At 52.0% G+C, this 21,171-nt stretch overlaps 1 protein-coding gene across 2 annotated transcripts in view; it reads right to left on the bottom strand.

Annotated features, from left to right (window-relative positions):
- LOC116821324 (unconventional myosin-X-like) overlaps positions 1-21,171 on the bottom strand; it is a 290,101-nt gene that overhangs the window by 160,283 nt on the left and 108,647 nt on the right. The window contains exons 8-10 of one of the 2 annotated variants that reach the window (XM_032774422.1): positions 20,034-20,118; positions 12,693-12,796; positions 11,630-11,759 (exon numbers count right to left, since the gene is read on the bottom strand). In XM_032774422.1, coding sequence (XP_032630313.1) covers positions 11,630-11,759; positions 12,693-12,796; positions 20,034-20,118 — 319 coding nt within the window. Of the gene's footprint in view, positions 1-11,629; positions 11,760-12,692; positions 12,797-20,033; positions 20,119-21,171 lie in introns of those variants that run through there. The other variant, XM_075070332.1, reaches the window with a different exon arrangement.

The raw sequence follows: 21,171 nt of genomic DNA, 5'->3' as shown, positions 1-21,171 counted from the left end.
GAAGGGAAAACCCAGGGACCAGGACCCTACTTCATAATGAAGAAGAATCTCTTATACCGGGTTGCACCAGTACAGGGGCAAAAGGTACAGCAGATCCTAGTACCTCAAAAACACCAGAACACTCTATTAAGTCTTGCTTATAGTCATCTTTTTGGGGGGTATTTGGGGGTAAAGAAGATCCTGGCACGAGTCCTACAATGGTTCTTCTGGCCCAGAGTACATGAAGAAGTGCGGAGGTACTGTGCGTCCTGCCCGGAGTGTCAGCTGCACAGTCCCTGTCCCCACCTGAGGGCACCCTTAGTACCCCTTCCCATCATAGAAGTCCCCTTTGAGCGAATAGCCATGGACCTAGTGGGACCCCTGGAGAAGACAGCTCGGGGCCACCAATATATACTTGTTATTTTGGACTATGCTACTCGCTACCCAGAAGCCGTCCCCCTGCGGAACACAGCTTCTAAAACGATAGTCAAAGAGCTGGTGGGGATCTTTGCCCAAGTGGGGCTACCAACGGAGATATTAACAGACCAAGGAACTCCATTTATGTCAAAGCTAATGAAGGACCTCTGTACGCTTGTACACAAGTGTAGCCAGGGCTCGACCCTCTCCAGGGGGAGGAGGGGAGCCACACCGGCTCACTACACACCGGTGGGTCTGGGAAATAGCCCAGCAGTCCTCGTGGCAATCGCCTGCCCTGTGGGGGCAAAAGGCTCAGGTCCTTCGGCACAGCTGAGCCGTAATAACCACTATGAGCCTGGCCCTAGGTCAGGGCAGGGCAGCAAACACTGAGTCAGGGAGCTCAGGCCCTTGGACAGGGCTGAGCAACAATAACAGTTAAGGCCCTGGCCCTAGGTCAGGGCGGGGCAGCAAACACTGAGTCAGGGAGCTCAGGCCTTTGGGCAGGGCTGAGCAACAATAACCAGCTTCCACCTCCTCAGGCCAGGGAGAGGGGTAGTTTGCCACCTGGGATGAGTGGCAGGGGGGGACGCAGGCCCTCCCACTCCACTGCAACTCAGCCTGGGGCCCTAGCAGTGGCTAACGATCCGCTGCTCAGTCAGTGGGGATCCTGGCCGCAACACACTGACATAGGCTCCAGTAAGGCTGCAGCCAGACTGGGGTCGGCTGCCCCTGGGCTACTTCCGTACTCCCCATCGGGGCCTACCAGGGTCCTGACATCAGCCTCTGCAGGGTCCAGGAGCATGGGCTCGTGGCGGTCGGGGCTGGGTGGTAGATGTGGCAACTCCTCCGCATAGTCGGCCCAGGGTAGCTCTGGCAGCTCCTCTGGGTAGCAGGTGCAGGGGAGCTCCGGCAGCTCGTCCGGGTAGCGGGCGCAGGGGCGCTCCGGTAGCTCCTCCGGGTAGCGGGCACGGGGGAGCTCAGGCCAGTCTGGGTGACTGCCCTGGGTCGCAGGAGGTTCCCAGTCTCGAGCTCCCTGAGGGACGTCTGCTTGCTCCGGCTGCTGGGGCCTGACTGAGCTCTGAGGGCCAGCCTTTATAGTTCCGGGTCAGCGCCTGACCCTTTGATGGGCGGGCTCAGAGCTCTTTAGCCCCGCCTACTCTGGCCTCCGGCTGGGCTCTTCCTTCTCTGGGCTGGAGGGGAGCCACACCGCCTCACTACACACACCCCTCTTCAAGTCTGGCTCCTGCTCGTCAGGGCCAGGCGCTTCCATTCCCCCCAGGCGGGACATGAAGTCTGCGTTTGCATGTTCCTTACCCGCTTTATGCTGGACGGTAAATGCATACGGTTGTAAAGCCAGATACCAGCACAGTAGACGGTCATTATTGTATTTAATTTTCATCAACCATCAGAGGGGGGCATGGTCCATGACCAGTGTGAACGCAGCCCCAAGGAGGTAGAAGCAGAGGGTGTCATAGGCCCACTTTATGGCCAGGGCGTCTTTCTCCACCATGGCGTAGTTCTTCTCCCAGGGAAATAACTTTCGGCTGAGGTATAGAACCGGGTGGTCCCTTTCATCAACCTGCTGGGACAGGACAACCCCCAATCCTACCTCTGAGGCGTCCGTCTGGAGGATGAACCTCCGGTTGAAGTCGGGACTATATAAGAACAGCTCTTGACAGAGACACGTCTGGAGCGTCCAGAAGGCCTCTTCACATTCCGGGGACCACTGTACCTGCTGGGGGCGGTTTTTCATCAATAGTCCGGTAAGAGGCGCTGCGATGGAGGCAAATTGGGGGATGACCCACCTATAGTACCCGACAAGGCCCAGGAACATGACGTTTCGTAGTTGGCGTTGGGCAGGCCGCCAGGGCTTGCACTTTCCCAACAAGGGGTTTCACTCATCCTCCTCCAATAGCACAGCCGAGATATGTGGTCTCCTGCCATGCGATGCGGCATTTTTTTGGGTTGGCCGTCAGCCCCACCTGTCACAGGGACCTCAGGACCATGGCTACCGGTCCAAGTGGTCTTCCCAGAGCGGCTATAGACTACGACATTGTCCAAATACACGGCCGCATAGTCCCCGTAGGGCCGTATTAGGTGGTCCATTAGCCGCTGGAAGGTTGCTGGGGCCCTGTGGAGGCCAAAAGGCATCCACGTGAACTGGTAGAGTCCCGTTGGAGTGGCAAACACCATCTTTTCCTTCGAGGTATCGTCGAGCGGGATCTGCCAGTATCCTTTACTGAGGTCAAGGGTGGTAATGAACCGGGCTTCCCCTAGACGGCCCAGCAGCTCGTCCACACGGGGCATTGGGTAGGCATCAAACCTGGAGATGGCATTCACCCTCCGGAAGTCTATACAAAACCGGCGGGTGGCATCGGGCTTGGGTAGCAAGACCACTGGGCTGTGCCATTCACTCTGGGACGGCTCAATGAATCCTAAGGCCAGCATGGCCTGTGCCTCTTCCTCGACCTCTTGGCGCATCCGGTATGGCAGTGGCCTGGTCGTTTCCTGGATAATCTTCCCTGGCTCGGTCTGGATCGAATAATAGGCCAGGGTCGTGTACCCTGGTAGAGCTGTGAAGATTCCCCAGAAAGTCTGCAGGAGACAGTTGGCCTGCTTGCGCTGCTCTTCCGTAAAGGTGTCGCCGAGCAGAGGTGCAATGAGATCCTCTGTCTGGGGCGCATGGGGACCCAGTTCCAGCTCGGGCGGGTAAGGATTGATTAGCAGGCCCTTTCGGTCGCGCCAGGGCTTCAATAAATTCACATGGTATCGCTGGGTCTTTTTGCGTTTGTCCAATTGGTGAATTTCGTACGTGACGGGCCCGACCCTCCGAGCTACCTCATAGGGTCCCTGCCAGCGGGCCAGTAACTTCGACTTGCTTGAGGGCAGGAGGAGCAGGACCCGATCCCCGGGTTCAAAGTCACGCACCTGCGCCTCCTGGTTGTAGGTCCGCCCCTGTTGGTCCTGTGCAGTCTTTAAGTTTCCATGCGCCAGGACCCCAGCCTGAGCAAAATACTCCTGCAGCTGGAGGACATACTTCAGAAGTCCCTGGGTTGGGGAGGGGAACTGTTCCCAGGTCTCCCACATTAAGTCCAACAGGCTCCATGGACAGTGCCCGAATAATAGTTTAAATGGGGAAAACTTGGTCGATGACTGAGGGACCTCCAGGACGGCTAACAGCAGGGGTGGGAACAACTGGTCCCATCGGCATAGCTCCTCCGGGGGGAACTTCCGCAGCATCTCCTTGAGGGTCCAATTGAATCATTCCACCAGCCCGTCCTTCTGCGGGTGGTACACGGAGGTGCATAGCTGTTTAACTGCCAGGAGCTGACAGACCTGCTGTAGCAACCAGGAGGTAAAATTGGTGCCTTGATCTGTTAGGATCTCCCGGGGCAAACCCACTCGAGCAAAGACCTTCACCAGTTCCCCCGCGATGGTCCGGGCAGTGGTACACCACAATGGAATGGCCTCGGGGAAACAGGTGGCATAATCCACGATGACCGGGACATACTGGAAACTTGAAGCACTTTTTGGGAGCGGGCCTACCAGGTCCATGGCCACCCATTCGAACGGCATCTCTATTATAGGCATGGGGACTGGGGGCGCCTTGGGCACTCGTGGCAGGGCAGCTAACTGGCACTCCGGGCAGGAGTTACAATAGTTCTTCACCTCCTGGTAAATACCGGGCCAAAAAACCCGCATCAAGATCCGAGCGAGGGTCTTCTCATGGCCCAGATGCTCGGTCGCAGGGATGTAGTGGGCCAGCTTCATCACAGCCTGCCGGTGGCACCGCGGCACCAGCAGCTGCGTTTGGGGTTCCTGCGTGTGGGCATCACGGTCAATCTGGTAGAGACGGTCCCAGCACAGTTTGAAGTGGGGCCACTGGGTTGTGCGCTGGGAGTCGATGATGGTCCCATCGACTGCCATGAGCTATTCATAGGTCCGGCTAAGGGTAGGATCAGCCCTCTGGTCCTGACAAAAATCTCCATGAAGGAGGGGTTTGACCACGGTTTCCTCGTTTTCTGCTTCGGTCCCTGGGGTCCCATCCACTTCGCCCGGCAGGGCCTCCTGGCACTCTCCCTCCAGTGCCGGCATTGACTGGAGGAATTCCTCAAAGGCGGCCCAGTCCCACCCCAGGATCACCGGGTATGCCAGCCAAGGGGCTAAGCCGACCACAAGTTGTCGGGTGACGCCAGCTACCGTCAATGGGACGCAAGCACTAGGGTAGGGCCGGACATCCCCATGGATGCATTGCAGGTGTATCGTTCCCAGGTGGGGGTCTGCCGGGGGTCCCAAGGCCTGGCGGATTAACATCTGGCTGCAGCCAGAGTCAATCAAGTCCAGTCTGCCCACAACGGAAACAGGGTCTGAGCTCAGGGCGGCCGCCCCTGGAGGGGGTTCTCCTGGGACTTCTGAGGGGACTCCGATGGGCCCTCATGGGCCCTGGCCTGGAAGGTGCCATTTAGGACCGAGGGGCAGGATCAGGGCGCTGGGACCGAGGCCCCGGGCAGGCGTCCTGCCCGCAGCCAGGATTTCGCGGTCCGGTCGGTGCGTCTCCCTTTCTGTCAGAGTTAGGGCGTTCGGGTCTGAGATTTGGAGGCCAGAAGGCGGGCCCCACGGACGTTTCGGCCACAAGAAAGTCCTCCATTAGCGAGACGGTCGCGGCCAACGTTGCCACCCGGTGGCGGAGCACCCAGGCCTGTCCCCGGGCCAGTCGAGTGTGCACAAACTGTTCCAGGACGACTTGTTCGGTGACCTCCTCTACCGTCCTCGTTTCTGGCTGTAGCCATTGCCGAAATGCCTCCTTCAGGGCTTGGGCCACCAGCCGAGGTCGGGCTCCCGAGGGATATGTCTGGCTCCGGAACCACTGCCGAAAAGTCTCGGGACTGACATCCAGAGAATCCAAGATCGCGGCCTTTACTCAGCCATAATCCCTGGCTTCTTCCGTTGCCAGCCCCGGTATGCCATCTGGGCAGTCCCGGTCAGGTACGGGGCCAGAAGGGTGGCCCATTGGTCCTGGGGCCACCCAGCGACGAGGGCCACCCGTTCAAACATTACCAGGAATGTCTCGGGGTCATTGTCAGGGCCCATCTTTGTTAGTCACAGTGGGGCGGCAGAGCGTGGTGCCCCAGCACCATCCCCTGCTGACGGTTCTACGGGGTGCGGTAATGCGGTCACCAGCTGCTGCAGCTGGACTCCGAGCTGCTGAATAAGCTGCTGCTGCTGCTTGAGCTGGGCGGCACGCTGCTGCTGCTGCTGCCGGAGTTGGGTGGCATCCCGCTGTTGCTGCTGTTGGAGCTGGGCAGCTGCCTGCTGCTGCTGTAGCTGGGCAGTCTGCTGCCAGTCCTGGTTCTCCGCCAGCTGCTGAAACAAGTGCTCCATCTCCATGGTTCTTTAGGGAAGATCTTCCCCTCCGGCCCCTTCTCACAGGGGTCAAGGGTCCAGACTCCCCACTTCTGGCAGCTCCTCCAGGTAGCGGGTGCAGGGGAGCTCCAGCCACTCCTCCAGGTAGTGGGCGTGGGGGAGTTCAGGCCAGTCTGGGTGGCTGCCCTGGGTCGCAAGAGGTTCCCAGTCTCGAGCTCCCTGAGGGATGTCTGCTCACTCTGGCTGCTGGGGCCTGACTGAGCTCTGAGGGCCGGCCTTTATAGTTCCGGGTCAGTGCCTGACCCTTTGAGGGACGGGCTCAGAGCTCTTTAGCCCTGCCCACTCTGACCTCCAGCTGGGCTCTTCCTCCTCTGGGCTGGAGGGGAGCCACACCGCCTCACTCCAACGCTGCTCCATATACATACCCTGAGAAAATCAGTCTACCATCCGCAGACTGATTGGTTGGTAGAAAGGTTTAACCGATCCCTCAAGGCTATGATACGGAAGGTGGTAAGTCGGGATGGGAAGGATTGGGACACCCTACTACCCTATCTTATGTTCGTTATCTGGGAGGTACCTCGGGCCTCAAATGGGTTTTTCCCCTTCGAGTTATTATACGGGCGTCACCCCCGTGGCATACTAGATATTGCCAAAGCAATCTGTGAAGAGGAACCCAATGAGGGGAGAAATATAATAGAACATGTAATACAGATGCGAGACCGGATAGCCCGAGTCACCCCTATTGTACGGGAACATTTGGAAAAGGCACAGGAGGCCCAGAGAACCCATTACAATCGCCAGGCAAAAGTCTGACAGTTCCAACCAGGGGATCAGGTGATGGTGTTGGTACCCACGGCAGAAAGCAAGCTTCTGGCCCAATGGCAGGGGCCCTATGAGGTGGTTGAATCCGTGGGGGAAGTAACCTACAATGTGCGGCAGCCAGGATGCCAAAAACAAGAACAGATTTATCACATCAACCTTCTGAAACCCTGGCATGCACAAGAGGCATGCATAACTGTCCAAAAAGACCTAACCCAGGAAAACAAGCCTTCCAAACAGGTGAGAGTGTCTCCCGATTTAACACCAGACCAGAAGAATGAGGTGTCTGAGATGATCTTCCAGAACCAAGATGTGTTCTCAACAAAACCGGGTCGAACAACCGAGACATATCACCACATCATCACAAACTCTGGGGCCAGAATAACAATGAGGCCTTATCGAGTGCCAGTGGTGAAAGGGAGGAAATAAAAGCAAAAGTAAAAAAATGCTGGAGTTGGGAATCATCGAAGAATCCCACAGTCAGTGGTCCAGCCCAATCGTACTGGTCCCCAAACCTGATGGCACCACAAGGTTTTGCAACGACTTCCAGTGACTAAACGAAGTATCCCAGTTTGACGCATACCCCATACCTCGCATAGATGAGCTAGTGGACCGTCTGGGTAATGCCCGATATTTGACTACTCTAGACTTGACAAAGGGGTACTGGCAGATTCCTCTTGCGGAAGACGCAAAGGAAAAGACTGCATTTTCTATACCAGAGGGTCTTTTCAATATACTGTCCTCTCTTTTGGACTACATGGGGCCCCAGCTACTTTCCAGCGCCTCATGGACAAGCTATTACTCTCGCATAACAGTTATGCTACTGCCTACTTGGATGATGTGGTCATTCATACCCCAGACTGGGAAACCCACCTAGAAAAGGTGGAGGCAGTTCTTGATACTTTCAGGCGAGCTGGCCTTACAGAAAACCCTACCAAGTGCGCTGTAGGGTTTACAGAGGCCAAATATCTTGGCTATATTGTGGGAAAAGGTCTGGTAAAACCCCAAGTGAACAAGTTGGAGGCCATCCAAAATTGGCCGCGACTGCGTCGCAAGAAACAAGTCCGGGCATTCCTGGGTGTAGTGGGGTATTACCGACGATTTATCCTCCACTTTGCCACACGGGCTAGCCCCCTGACAGATCTAGTGAAAGCCCGTGGACCTGATCTGGTGAGATGGTCTGACGCAGCAGAGGAAGCATTCACAGACCTACGGACTGCCCTCTGCAGTAACCCCGTACTGATAGCCCCTGATTTCACCAAGGAATTTATCCTGCAGACGGACACATCAGAAGCAGGCTTGGGGGCCGTTCTATCACAGATGGTCGGGGAGGAGGAACACACAGTTCTCTACCTTAGTAGGAAACTCCTTCTGAGGGAACAAAAATATGCAGTGGTGGAGACAGTGCCTCGCCGTAAAATGGGCCATGAAAGCACTGCGTTACTACTTGCTCGGGCACACATTTTCCTCATGACCGACCATGTTCCTCTTCAATGGGTGCAGAGGAACAAGAAGAAGAATGCAAGGGTGACCAGGTGTTTCTTACCCCTCCAACCTTTCCAGTTCCGTGTGCAACACAGAGCAGGGAGCCGTCACGGCAATGCCGATGACTTGTCACATGTGCACTGTCTGGCTTCCCAAGCTGCCCAACCCCTTGTTGTTGAGCGGGGGGAGGGATATGTGGTAGAGCCAGACCAGAGGGGTACAGAAGTCTGGTAGAGGGCAAATATACTGGTCACTGGATGAGTAGTTTTCTGTTCCCTGAGTGACCAGAGCAGGGGCTGCACTAGAGTACTCAGGAACCTGCTAGAACCAATTAAGGCAGAAAGGCTGATTAGATCACCTGCAGCCAATCAAGGCAGGCTAATCAGGGCACCTGGGTTTAAAAAGGAGCTCACTCCAGTCAGAGCGGGGGAGGAGCTAGAGGAGAGGACGTGCGTGCGAGGAGCTGGGAGCAAGAGGCACAAGGAGCTGAGAGTGAGAGGGTGTGCTGCTGGAGGACTAAGGAGTACAAGCATTATCAGACACCAGGAGGAAGGTCCTGTGGTGAGGATAAAGAAGGTGTTTGGAGGAGGCCATGGGGAAGTAACCCGGGGAGTTGTAGCTGTCATGCAGCTGTTACAAACCTCCCAACTTCTGATCAGACACAGGAGGAGTTGATCCAGACTGTGGGGAAGATCACTGAGGTGAGCAAATCTGCCAATAAGTGCAGGACCCACCAAGGTAGAGGAGGAACTTTGTCACACTACATAAATGAATTGTGGGCACCAGAACTGGATACAGGATTCCAGCAGCTGTTGCCCTAGTGCCAAATACAGAGGAAAAGTAACCTCTCTTCTCCTACTCAAGATTCCCCTATTTATGCATCCCAGGATCGCATTAGCTCTTTTGGCCACACTGTTCAGCTGATTATCCACCCCCACCTCCAAATATTTTTCAGAGTCACCACTTCCCAGGATGAATCCCTCACCCCCGCATTCCGGAAGTATGGCCTACATTCTTTGTTTCTAGATGAACAGATTAACATTTACCCATATTAAAACATATATTGTTTGCTTGCAGCATTTATCAAGCGATCCAGATCACACTTCACTATTTACCACTTCTCCCAATTTTCAGGTCATCTGCAAACTTTATCAGTGATGATTTTATGTCTTTTTCCAGGTCATTGATAAAAATGTTAAATAGCACAGGGCCAAGAACCGATCCCCATGGGACCCCACTAGAAGCATACCCATTCAATAACAATTCCCCATTTACAATTACATTTTGAGACCTATCAGCCAGTTTTTAACCCATTTAACTTGTGCCATGTTAGTTTTATACAGTTCTAGTTTTTTAATCAAAATGTTGTGCAGTACCAAGTCAAATGCCTTAGAGAAGTGTAAGTGTACCAAGATCAATATTATCTTTTCAACCAAACTTGTAAGCTCATCAAAAAGGGATGTCATGTTAAGTCTGATAGGATAAATCCACCCCAGGCATTCTGTATAGAGCCAGACAGCCTCTGAGCATACCTAATGGATCAGGCCCCACAGAAGAAACAGACACTCCTCCCACAGGTCATGAATTGCACTGGGGCTTTGGCAGGAGACAGGCATCTGGATGCCCAGAGGGAGGCAGCAGGGCACAGGTCCAGAGGCAGAAACACAGGCACCAAGGGAATTTTTATTGCAAAAACTGGGGCACCAAGAGGGCTTAGGTGCCTACACGATTTGGCGGCAGTCAAGCAGTTTTGTGAATTGCAGCAAGGCCTAAAACTGGGATTCAGGTGCCTAGATTCTTTTTTGAATTCCTTTAGGCCTAAGTCTAACACCTTACCCAAGTCCAAGTGTATTATATTAGCACACTTACCTTCATTAATCATTCTTGTAATTTTGTCAAAGAAGAGTATCAAGTTCATTTAACATTTCACAGGATAATTTTGAAAGGCATGAATTACAAGCTGTCATAAACAGATAGCTAAGGGTTAATGTCTCTTTCACCTGGAAAGGGTTAACAAACAACACCTGACCAGAGGACCAATCAGGAAACAAGATACTTTCAAATCTCAAGGGAGGGAAGCCTTTGTTTGTGGTTTTTGGGTTTGGCTTTGTTCTCTCTGGGTCCTGGACAGGACTAGAGGTGCAACCAGGTTTCTGCCAATCTCCCTGCTACAGTCTCTTATCTATTCAGAATAGTGAGTAAGTAAAAAGGCAGTTACAGTCTTTTCATTTGTTTTTTCTTTATGTGCAAATGTGTAGTTTGCTGGAAATATTTTAAATTGTATTTTTCCTGGATAAGGCTGTTTATCCATTTTTTATAAGCTAATAGACCCTGTAATATTTCATCTTGATTACAGAGACAATTTTTATGTTTTTTCTTTCTTTTTATTAAAAGTTTGCTTTTTAAGACCTGTTTGATTTTTTTTCTAGTTAAGGCTCAAGGGGATTGAGTCTGTACTCACCAGGGAATTGGTGGGGGAGAAGGGGGAATTCCTCTGTGTGTTAGATTCAAGGGGTTTGAATTACAGTATCTTCCAGGGTAACCTAGGGAGGGAAATGGTTTATTCCCCTTTGTTGTGAGACTCAAGGAATCTGAGTCTTGGGGTCCCCAAGGAAGGTTTTTGGGGGACAGAGTGTACCAGACACTGGAATTTCTGGTTGGTGGCAGCACTACAGGATCTAAGCTGGTAATTAAGCTTAGAGGATTCATGCTAGTATCTCATTTTCTGGACTCTAAGGTTCAGATTTGGGAAAGAATACTATGACAGAAGCAGCCTTCGGATGAATTACTGACTACGCTACTGTGTAATATTATTATTTATGTTCCAGTAGTGATCAGAGACCCCTAATCAGGATCATTGTGCCGGGATCATTGAGCAACACACTACACAAACACACACAAGACCTGCCCTCTGTCTAGAAGAGCTTACAAACTAGTTTGTCAGGATGCAAATGAATGTCTGTGTGAGTGTCACAAAAACCAAAGACTAAAAGGGGAGGGAGGATGAGAGTGACAAATTAAAACAAATTTAAAAGTTATTCTATGTGTAATTTTGTAAATTTTTTTTAAACGTTTGCTCATTTTTTAAACTTCTGCCTCTTTAAGAACGGAGGCTCTGCCAATCTAGCTCAGACTAGATACCTCTGGTTGGGTATCCTGGCTCCAGTGGTGATCAGTACCAGATACTTTGGAGGAAGGTGCATGAAAATCTGTAGTGGACAATTTGTTTAAACCTCTGCATGTTTCTGTTTAAATATCTCCATATTTTTATTTACACACAGATTATAAATAACCATGTGTCTATCCACTCAGCCCCAGGGTGATGGGAGGGGGGTTGAAAGGGGCCTCAGGGCCATGACCTAATCAGGTTGATGTATCAGGCTTGGAGCCCAGCAACCTGGGTCAAGATCTCAATTAGAGGAACTTGGGCAATGTGCGTTGACTGAGTTAAGCTATTGGGGCTTTGGTGATGTGTGCCAGCAACCTAGGGTATCAAGGGGAGAGAGGGATGGGGGACTATCTGGGCTTGGACAGCAGACAGCATAGTTCACAGGATCATATTTACCTGCTTTGGTTGTAACCTGGGCTCCTCCAGCCGTCATGAACTCCATGTTTCCCAGCTGAAGAGCGCCAGAGAGAAGTTTGAAGATGTCACGTATCTCTTCGGTGCTAAACTCCATCACTTTCAGAGCAGTCTACTCAAAGTCACAAAGAGAAGACATAACTTACATCAGCAGGGCTGTACTGTTTAAAATAGGAGGCTCAGAATCACAGTCACTCAGATGGAAGAGACCTATTAGAGATCATATAGCTCATCTCTTGGGGAGCGGTTGTACATTTATTAGTGTATTTTTAGATCTTTTCTAATCCCCCCCTCTCATACACACTAAACCCAGCTATAGAGCTTTCTACTTACCTATTCTTCCCACCAGGTTTCTCCTCTGCCCCTACACTAAAATCACCATGGTTCAATGTCATTGCTAGTTCAAGTTTGTTTCCCTTATATTTTAATATATTAAATACACTTCTTTTGCCTTGTTTTCACCAAACACACACAGTCAGGTCTGTCCAAGTTACAGGGATAGATGTATGAAGTGTCCACACCACACATTTTAAACAGTGTTGTAATCAGGTTACCTGGCTCAGTTACATTTATAACCTTTACCTTCTGCCTTACTTTGTGTGTTAAAGGGAAAGCATCCCTTCTCCTGACCAAACCTCTCACCAGGCCAGACAATGCAGTGCACGAGCCATGCTAGATAACACAAGTGAAATGCCAGAGCAATGCATGCAGGTCACATGATGTTGCATCACTTCACGCAATGTCCGACTCTTTGAGCAACTTTGTGCTGGAGACAAGGCCACTCTGACTCTCTCAGGCATTGCAGCACCTGCATGGTGTTCTCAGGCTGTCTCCCACTTTCAGGTCTGGGCTTCATCTCTTTTAATCTGTGAAAATATTCCTGTTCCATTCATATTTTAATTGCTTCCCCTGTTCGAGGGCCAAACCCCATCCAAACCAAAAATGGTCTAACCACAGAGGCTATCAGGGATGGGGAAATTACTCTAAAGAAACTGCCACAAGATCGCAGCGGAAGTGCCACATGGAACCCAGGAGAAGAACTCACCATGACCTTGTTGAACATCTCTATGTCATTCAGCTTCTCATCACTCACACAGCCGGACTGGTTCAGGTAGCGATAGTTCTCTGGTTCAGAGAGAGACAGGGCTTCTGCAGCGAGCAGAGAGGGGAGCAGGTGTTAGTTTACTCAGGAATCAGCTGACACTCTTTGCTACTTTTCCCTTCTAAGTTATTCTGAGGGCAAGGTAGCGGAGACGACTTTAGATCTAGAATACTAGCAATTAGTGAAACATATGATTTTATTCACAGGCCAAGCTCCAGATATTCCAAGCCTGGTTTCACCTCTGATATAGGGAGACCACTCCTCTTTTTAAAGATGGAAATTCACTGCTAAGAGTATTTAAATTAACAGGAAGGAGGGTATAAAACTAATCCTATACAATTCACCTAACCAACTGCTCTCCCATTTTTCAACAGAAACAAGCCTGCGACCAGGGCCGGATTTAGGCCAATTCCCCCAAATCAGGCCCTGCACCCTAAAGAAGAGCGCCTAACTTTTTAATTTTTACTCATCCAGCGGCGGTCCGGCTCTTCGGCGGCAGGTCTTTCACTCGTTCCGGGTCTTCGGCGGCATTTTGGCAGCGAGTCCTTCCGTGCCGCAGAAGACCTGGTGCGAGTGAAGGACCCGCCACCGAAGTGCCGCCAAAGACCCAAACCACCGCCAAGTATTCAAATTGGGTCCCACACTTCCTAAAGCCAGCCCTGCCTAGGACAGTCTTACAGATGTCCATTCCATTCTAGGTGTGTGCATGCCCACATGCAGAGTCATCAGAGATTTTTGCCTTAGCGGTATCTGTAGGGATGGCTGTGGCGCCTCCTTGAGTGCCGCATTCATGCGTCGGTATATTAGGTGCTGTTGACCCCACACCTTCTCAGTTCTTTCTTGCTGGCAACTCCAGAGGGGCAGGAGTCCAGGTAATGGAATGGACATGTGGAGCAAATCAGATGGAGGTGCCACCACTTCTGATGCCAAGACCAGCCCTTGATCAGCCAGTCGAGGTATGGGTAAATTTGAATGCCTCAATACCTCAAGTAAGCGGCCACTGGCACCATGTACTTTGTAAACTTTCTCGAGGCTGACAAGAGACCAAAGGGCAGCTCCATGAATTAGAAATGGCACTGGCCCAACACAAAACGGAGGAACCTTCTATGTTCTGGGAAAATGGAAATATGGACATATGTGTCCTTCAAATTGAGGGCGGCGTACCAGTCTCCCAGATCCAGGGAGGGAATGAGGGAGGCAAGGGAGACCATGTGAAACTTCAACTTCTTGAGATGCTTGTCAAGGTGACGCAGGTCAAGATTAGGTCTCAGGCCCCATTTGCTTGTGTTGAGCAGCCAACAGTCTGATGTCACTCACAACCATGCCCACAGGAAGGGGAATAAGCAATTGAGGAAAGAACAGTAGGATGGATCCAGGTACATGATTGAGGCACCGCCCCCATTTACATCTTTGAAACGCCTGTCTCTGGCCCCCAGGGTGTTTCGAAGGGCCGGGTTGAACCAGTGAGCAAAAGGATGAAGGGCGGCATCGCTTAAACCCTTTGTCTTTGTCCTTTCACCTGTAGGATCCCTGCTGGGAAGACCCCTCAGGACGGAGGTGGAGGAAGAGGCTGGAACTGTGGAGTGTGGAGGCCCAGTGACCACAGGGTGGCCCAGGAATCTTTGAGGCCATTCAGCCTCGTGTCAGTGAGCTTAGAGAAGAGCCCTGCACCCTCAAACGAGAGGTCTTGGATCATGGCCTGCATCGCTTGGTATAACCCCGAAGACTGTAGCCAAGAGCTGCACCCCATGGCCGCCGCCAAAGCAACCACCCTGGCGGCCGAGTCTGTAGCATCCCAGGCCACCTGGAGCGCTCCCTTCACCACCACTTTGCCCTCCTGCAGAATCATGGCAAACTCGAGGACTAGGTCCTTGATAAGGGAGTCCGATAAATTAAAATTATACCTGCTCAACAGGGCTTGGTGGTTGGATACCTGGAATTGTAGGCTGGCCGTAAAATAAATCTTTCTGCCGAAGAGGTCTAGTCATTTGGTGCCTTTATTTTTTGGTTTGCTACTCACCTGTCCCTGCCTGTCCCTCTCGTTAACTGCAGACACAACCCGTGACCCCCACTGGAGGGTGCATATACAGACATTCAAACCCCTTTGCAGGGACAAAATACTTCTTTTCCACACTTTTGGACATAGGTGGAATCAAAGATGGGCTCTCCCACAGCGTTTTAACAATCTTTAAAACCCCTGGGTGGACAAGTAATGCAATGTGGGCTGGGGTGGAGGACGATATGACGTTGAACAAATCCTCTGATTGCTCCTCTAACTCCTCAATGTTGAGGTTCAAGTTGGTATCCATCCTTTTAAGGAGTGCCTGGTGCTCCTTAAAGTCGTCAGGGGGACTACCAACAGACCAGGAGGGCCCAGCCACTGCTTCGTCCAGTGACTAAGAGGACGAGGGCATCATTGGGGGAGGGGCGAGTTCCCTCTCCCTTTCTGGAGACGGCACCTTGGGTGTTTGTGCCTGTTGAGTTGTCCCCATAGTGGATTCCACACTATGTTCCGAACCCGGTGCCAGTGGTTTGTCCAAGACAGCCACAGGGGAGAAGTGGGAGTATGGAACTGGCCTCACCGGTACCCCCCAACAGCTCCAACACAGACATTGAGAAGGCCACTGTCCCTGCTGCCATGCCACCAACACCATGCTGGTCTCGCAGGCTGACGGGATTCATACCCCCACTTGGCAATGGGCTGAAACTCAGCTCCAACTCTTAACAGTCCCCTTCCAGTGACCACGGTGGCGCTGTGAGGCCTGTGTATGCCAACTAACTCTCACCAGAGACCGATGTCCAGAGGGTGGGGATTGCTGCCTGTCCCTCGAGTGGTACCGAGGCAGCAGAGATTGGTGCCGCAATGGCAAGAGGTCAGGTACCAGGGAGGACCGACGCCTAGGAGACCACTTGGGTGATAAGAGATATGTGCCAAGGTGATCTTAGGCGGGAGGCTCGCTGGTACCGGGACCGCGGGGACCAGTGTCTTGCTTCTGGCGATCCGTGCCTTGTGGTAGGAGAGCGCGGCGCTGGGGACCTGGGCCGTCTAGCCATCAACTGGGGTTGTGGGACCGGTGTCCTAAGCCACGGGGACATAGACGAACGCCTGCAATCCAGGGGCCAATAGGGCTCCCCTGCCCTTTGGGGAGGTCCAATGATTGGCGTGCCCTTGGGCTGCAGGGCCTTAGTCACTTCTGGTGCATGGCATGGTGTTTCCAGTACTGGTGGGCCCACCAAGTCTTTGGCCACTTGGGCCGTCTTGGACGATGAACGTCCCTGTAGAAGCCGGGATCCACTACCACTCCCAGGAGTTAGATCCTTGGCTGGGCTAGGGGGTCCGACCTTAACAGTACTCCTTGTAGTCCCGGGGCAGGCACATGGTCTGAACTAGGTACTTTGTCCAGAGCCCTCTTCCCCTCCTTGGATGATGCCAGGGAGTCCTTTTTCTTTGGACGCTTCTTGGGCACTGGGAAGGGGGAACAGTGCTGGGAGGATCCTGGTGCTGGTGGGGTGCTCCACACCGATGCCAAGGTGCTAGGAGTGGAATCCAGTTGGGAAGGCTCTGACGTCGGGCGCAGCATCTATCAGGAGCTCTCTCAAGTGGATGTCCCTCTCCTTTGGAGTTCTGCGAAGAACGTTTTTGCAAATCCTGCACTTTCCTTTTATATGAGATTCCCCCAAGCACTTCAAACAGCTGCTGTGAGGGTCACTGATAGGTATCGGCCTGTTGCATGAGGTACACGGCTTAAAGCCCGGGGAACGCTCCAGGGCAAAGTCCCAGTTGGGACTCTAACCACTAAACTAAGAACTAAAATGTACTTAAAATGCTAACTAAGTACCTACAAACTAAACAGAAAGGGAATAACAACGGGCTGTTAAGAACCGCTAATACTCTTGCTATGCAAGACAAGGCACTCTGATCAACTCTCATGAGTGGTAAAAAGGAACTGAGAGGGCATACGGATGCATGAGCACGGCACTTAAGGGGGCACCACAGCTGACTCTATGGATACCACTAAGGCAAAACTCTCCAGTGACCATGCACGTGGGCATGCACACTCTTAGAATGGAATTGACATGAGCAAGCACTCAAAGAAGTGGTCAACACCAGATGAGAGGAGGGTCAGCAAGGGGAGAAGAGAGGGGTAAGTGGAATCAGCTACAGCAAGTACATGGAGAGTTCTAATAACCAAGGAGGTACATTGTAAACTGCATCCTGAAATGAATGGACAGTGTGTAAAGATGTGTATGGACAGCTAAGGAGGCCCCTCATGGTCTCCATAGAGAATAAATTCCTGAGATAAATTCAGTAAACATAAAAATCCTCATTATTTAAAGAGGACTGTAGTGAAGAGGCCTCACTTCCCACTGCGCCAGAGAGGGACAAGCCAGAACAGGCGTGGCAGTGGGTGGAGCCATCCCCACATGTCCCTGCCCCCTGGAAATCAAGAGGCGGGACAGGAAGTATAAAAGCCCGGCCCCCGCGCTCAGTTGGAAGGAGGCTGCGGGAGAGGACAGACGCTGGTGCCCGAGCTCCCGCTGGGCCCAGCCTGCCCCGTGCTTGGTACCCCGAGGAGCACTGCCCCGACCTGCCCCGTGCTCGGTACCTGGAGGGGTGCTGGCCCCAGCCTGCCCCGTGCTCAGTACCCGGAGGAGCGCTGGACCCAGCCTGCCCCGTGCTCAGTACCCGGAGGAGCGCTGGGCCCAGCCTGCCCCATGCTTGGTACCCGGAGGAGCACCGGTCTGACCTGCCCCGTGCTCGGTACCCGGAGGAGCTGCCTGCGCTTCCTGAGGCCCGGCATCTAGAAGAGCCGCCTGAGCCACCCCACACCCGGTACACAGAGGAATGGCCGGGAGTTACTGCCGCCCGGTATCCTGAGGAACCCATGCTCTGGGACCCACCGGACGGCGCTGGCGGATGGCAGGTACCCAGTGAGGGGGAGCTTGGAAGTTGCCCGGGGGTAGCCGACCCGTCAGGCTGTAGACATACCTGAGCCTATGTCAGTGTGTTGCAGCCAGGATCCTCACTGACTGCAGCGAATCCTTGCCGCTGCTAGAGCCCTGGGCTGGAACGCAGTGGAGTGGGAAGGCTTGCGTTCCCCCTGCCACCCTTCCAGGAGTGGCAGACTCCCCCTCCCCCTGGCCTGAGGAGGCCATTCAGACCGGTTGTTTGCTCAGTCCCTCCTGAAGGGCCTGAGCCCTGAGTCAGGCCCTGGGCTTTATACACCTGAACTGCTAGTTGTCCCACCCTGCCCCAGGGCCTGGGCTTCTAGATTGCTTATTGTTGCTCAGCCCTGCAGCAGAGGGTCTGAGCCCCCAGCTAACAGTGTGTGGTTGCTCCGCCTTGCCGCAGAAGGCCGGAGCCCCCAAGTGACTGGGCATTGTCGCTCAGCCCGGAAGCAAAGGGCAGGACCCGGGCCGACAGAGTGTGGTGAGCCGGTGTGGCTCCCCTCCGCCCTCAGGGAGGGTTGAGCCCCGGTCCCACCCTTCTACACGGACATTTCTTAGGGATTTTAGACACGAGAATATGACCGGCCTTAAAAAGGGAATGACAAAAGACTGAAAGCATTAAAGAAGCTGCTAGCAATGTCCTGTCAGTAAGAGGGACATTTGGTCCATAACAATGCACCCCAAAGAGGAAACTCTCTTCAGCTTTCAGCAGTGTTGGATGTTTAAGTACTATGTTAACTAAGGACACCATTAGGGATGTGTTTAAACATCCTGTTATCCACCTACAGAATATAGAATCAAGTTTAAGGTCTTGGTCTTTGTCTTCACGGAGTTTAATGGGCTGAGTCCAGCACATCTAAAAGAAAACCTAAAGCTCTAGGATGAAGAGAGATTGACCCACTCCATTCCTCAGGCCTAGTGGAACTTTCTACTGTAAAGATGAAGCTTATCTGTGCAGGTAACAGATTTTTCTCAGGGGCTGGTCCGAGACTGTGGAACGAACTCCAACGAGAACTAAGGGCCATTGCAAACCACAGCACCTTCCACTCCAAGTGCCAAGAGCACTTCTCTGACCAGCCTTCTCTAACAAACACAGCAGTGCAAACAGTAGGAGAAAAAATCCTACCAAAAGAAAACATTGCACTGAGCACATAACTCCCCTCCGTCCTGCTGCCACAGAAGAACAAAGCACACGTAACAGATGTTGTTAGTCATGTCACTTAATGCATGACTGGAAGGCGCTAAGACGCTACAGTTTTGAGGAAAATATAAGAAGTAGAATAGACCCAAACTGAACTGAATCCTTCTGGCATCCTTGTCCCTCTACATTATCTCTTCTGCTCTCATGGCTTCAATTACTATCTCTTTGCTGTGCTGATGAAACCATGGTATCTCCCCACCCACTCCAGCCTCGTCTCTCTTAATGTCTCTCTAATATCCCACTCCCAGGGCAAAATTAACATGGTGAAAACTGAACTCATCTTTCTCCACAAAACTTCCTCTTGTTCACCCTTCTCTATCACTGTTAACAACCTCACCCAGATTCACCATCACTGTGCCACTCCTTTCTGCCACAGCTATACAGCTGCCAAAACCTGTTGCTTTTCCTATGTGACATCTACATATTCCATCCTTCACCTCCCCATGACTAGAGCTAAAATCTTTATCCAGGCTGTGGTTGTCACTTGCCTCCACTGCTACAACCTCCTTCTCTCTGGTCTCTCCAAATCTCACCTCTCCATCTGCCAAACATTCTACCTTGAAAAAATCTCTGCTGCCTGTTACTCCCTCTCTTTAAATCCATCCACTGGATCCCTCCTGCCTTCTGTATCAAGTTTAAGGCGCCTCATCTTCCCCTTCAAAGGCCTAAATAATTTAGCTTAGCTCTGTTCACTCCTCTCTGTTTCAAAGACATCTGGTCTCTCTCTCACTTCCTCTTATGCCTGGAACTCCCTTTCCATTCTAGTGCAACAGATATCCACCCTCTCCTCTCTCCCACTTCTCCTTTTTTGGCAAGGCTAGCAGTGTTTTATCAACCATCCAAAGTGCTGTTAATAATTTTGGAAAGATTGCCACCCTACTCCTGCTTACTGCTCCTGTTTATACAAAGATCACATTAGCTCTTTTTTGCCACAACATTGCATTGTGAGCTCATATTCAATTGCTTGTCCATTATGACCCCTAATCCTTTTCAGAGTCACTGCTTTCTAGGTTACAGCACCCCATTTTCCAGGTGTGGTCTGCACTCTTAATTCCTAGATGTTCAACCTTGCATTTGGCTGTATTAAAATTAATTTTGTTTGCCTGGGGCCAGCTTACCGAGAGATCAATTACCTTTCTGCTCCCCACTGACACCTGCCAGCAATGCATAAAAGATGTGGTAATTCCGCTCTCCTGGGTTCTGGTGCACAACTCGATTCTGAAATGAACATAAGAGGACAGCTGGTAGCAAGTGAAATCCACATTAGATTTAGAATTCATGGCAGTGAAGAACATTGAGAGGGCAAGGCCTTCAGAGAGTCTCTAAGGCCAATGCAAGCAAAGCAGTAACTGAGACCTTGAGGGTCTTACCATCCAATCAATCTCACATCAAAATGCGCTCTTGTTGCTGCTGCACATGTGCAAATTTCTCTGAACTCAACTATTAAACATGAGCAAGGTGTGTGCAGGAACTGAAGTCTCGGTGAGGTCTCAATTGAGTGTTTGACCTTCCTAAGTCAAGTTTTGACCTTTACTCAGTGCAGGGGTTCTGCAATAATGTGTGAGATTAGAGCTCTGGGTGATGGGAGCAAAGTGCCCAGGAAGTCCCTCTCATCCAGATCCCAGGCTCTCTTGTCCATGTCATGGAACCCAGCCTTTATTTATAATAATAATAATATATGGACATATACCTATCTCATAGAACTGGAAGGGACCCTGAAAGGTCATTGAGTCCAGCCCCCTGCCATCATTAGCAGGACCAAGTACTGATTTTGCCCCAGATCCCTAAGTGGCCCCCTCAAGGACTGACCTCACAAGCCTGGGTTTAGCAGGCCAATGCTCAAACCACTGAGTTATCCCTTCCCCAAAATCACTAAATGACATACAGGTGGGGGTGTACAAAAAGGAGGGTAAATTTACAGAAGGGCACATTTTGACATATAGGGAGACCTCAGCAAAATGTATATAGCCAGAGGTGCCATTTACGGAGGACAAGGGAGCATCTCCTCGCCCCACCGCGCCCCTGAGTTTCGTACCACAGCAGAGTGCAAACAGGAAAATGAACCACTTCTCCGTGCTCTCGCCAGAGGAACCAGAAGCCCTTAGCTGTGGTCTGAGAAGTTTCTGCAGGGCTGTCCCAGAGGAGCTGGACAAGCAGCTCCCCCTGGCTCAGGTTTCCTTGGCTGTCGGCTCTGTGTGAGAGACCAGGGGAGCTGACACCACCCCTCTCCACACCAGCCCCAGGATCAGAGGGGCACTCAAACCAATTCAA

Source organism: Chelonoidis abingdonii, chromosome 10 (genome assembly GCF_003597395.2).
Source record: "Chelonoidis abingdonii isolate Lonesome George chromosome 10, CheloAbing_2.0, whole genome shotgun sequence".
NCBI lineage: Eukaryota > Metazoa > Chordata > Testudines > Testudinidae > Chelonoidis > Chelonoidis abingdonii.
Note: the sequence above shows the minus strand (reverse complement) of the source record. Positions and strands in the feature narration are given on the sequence as shown.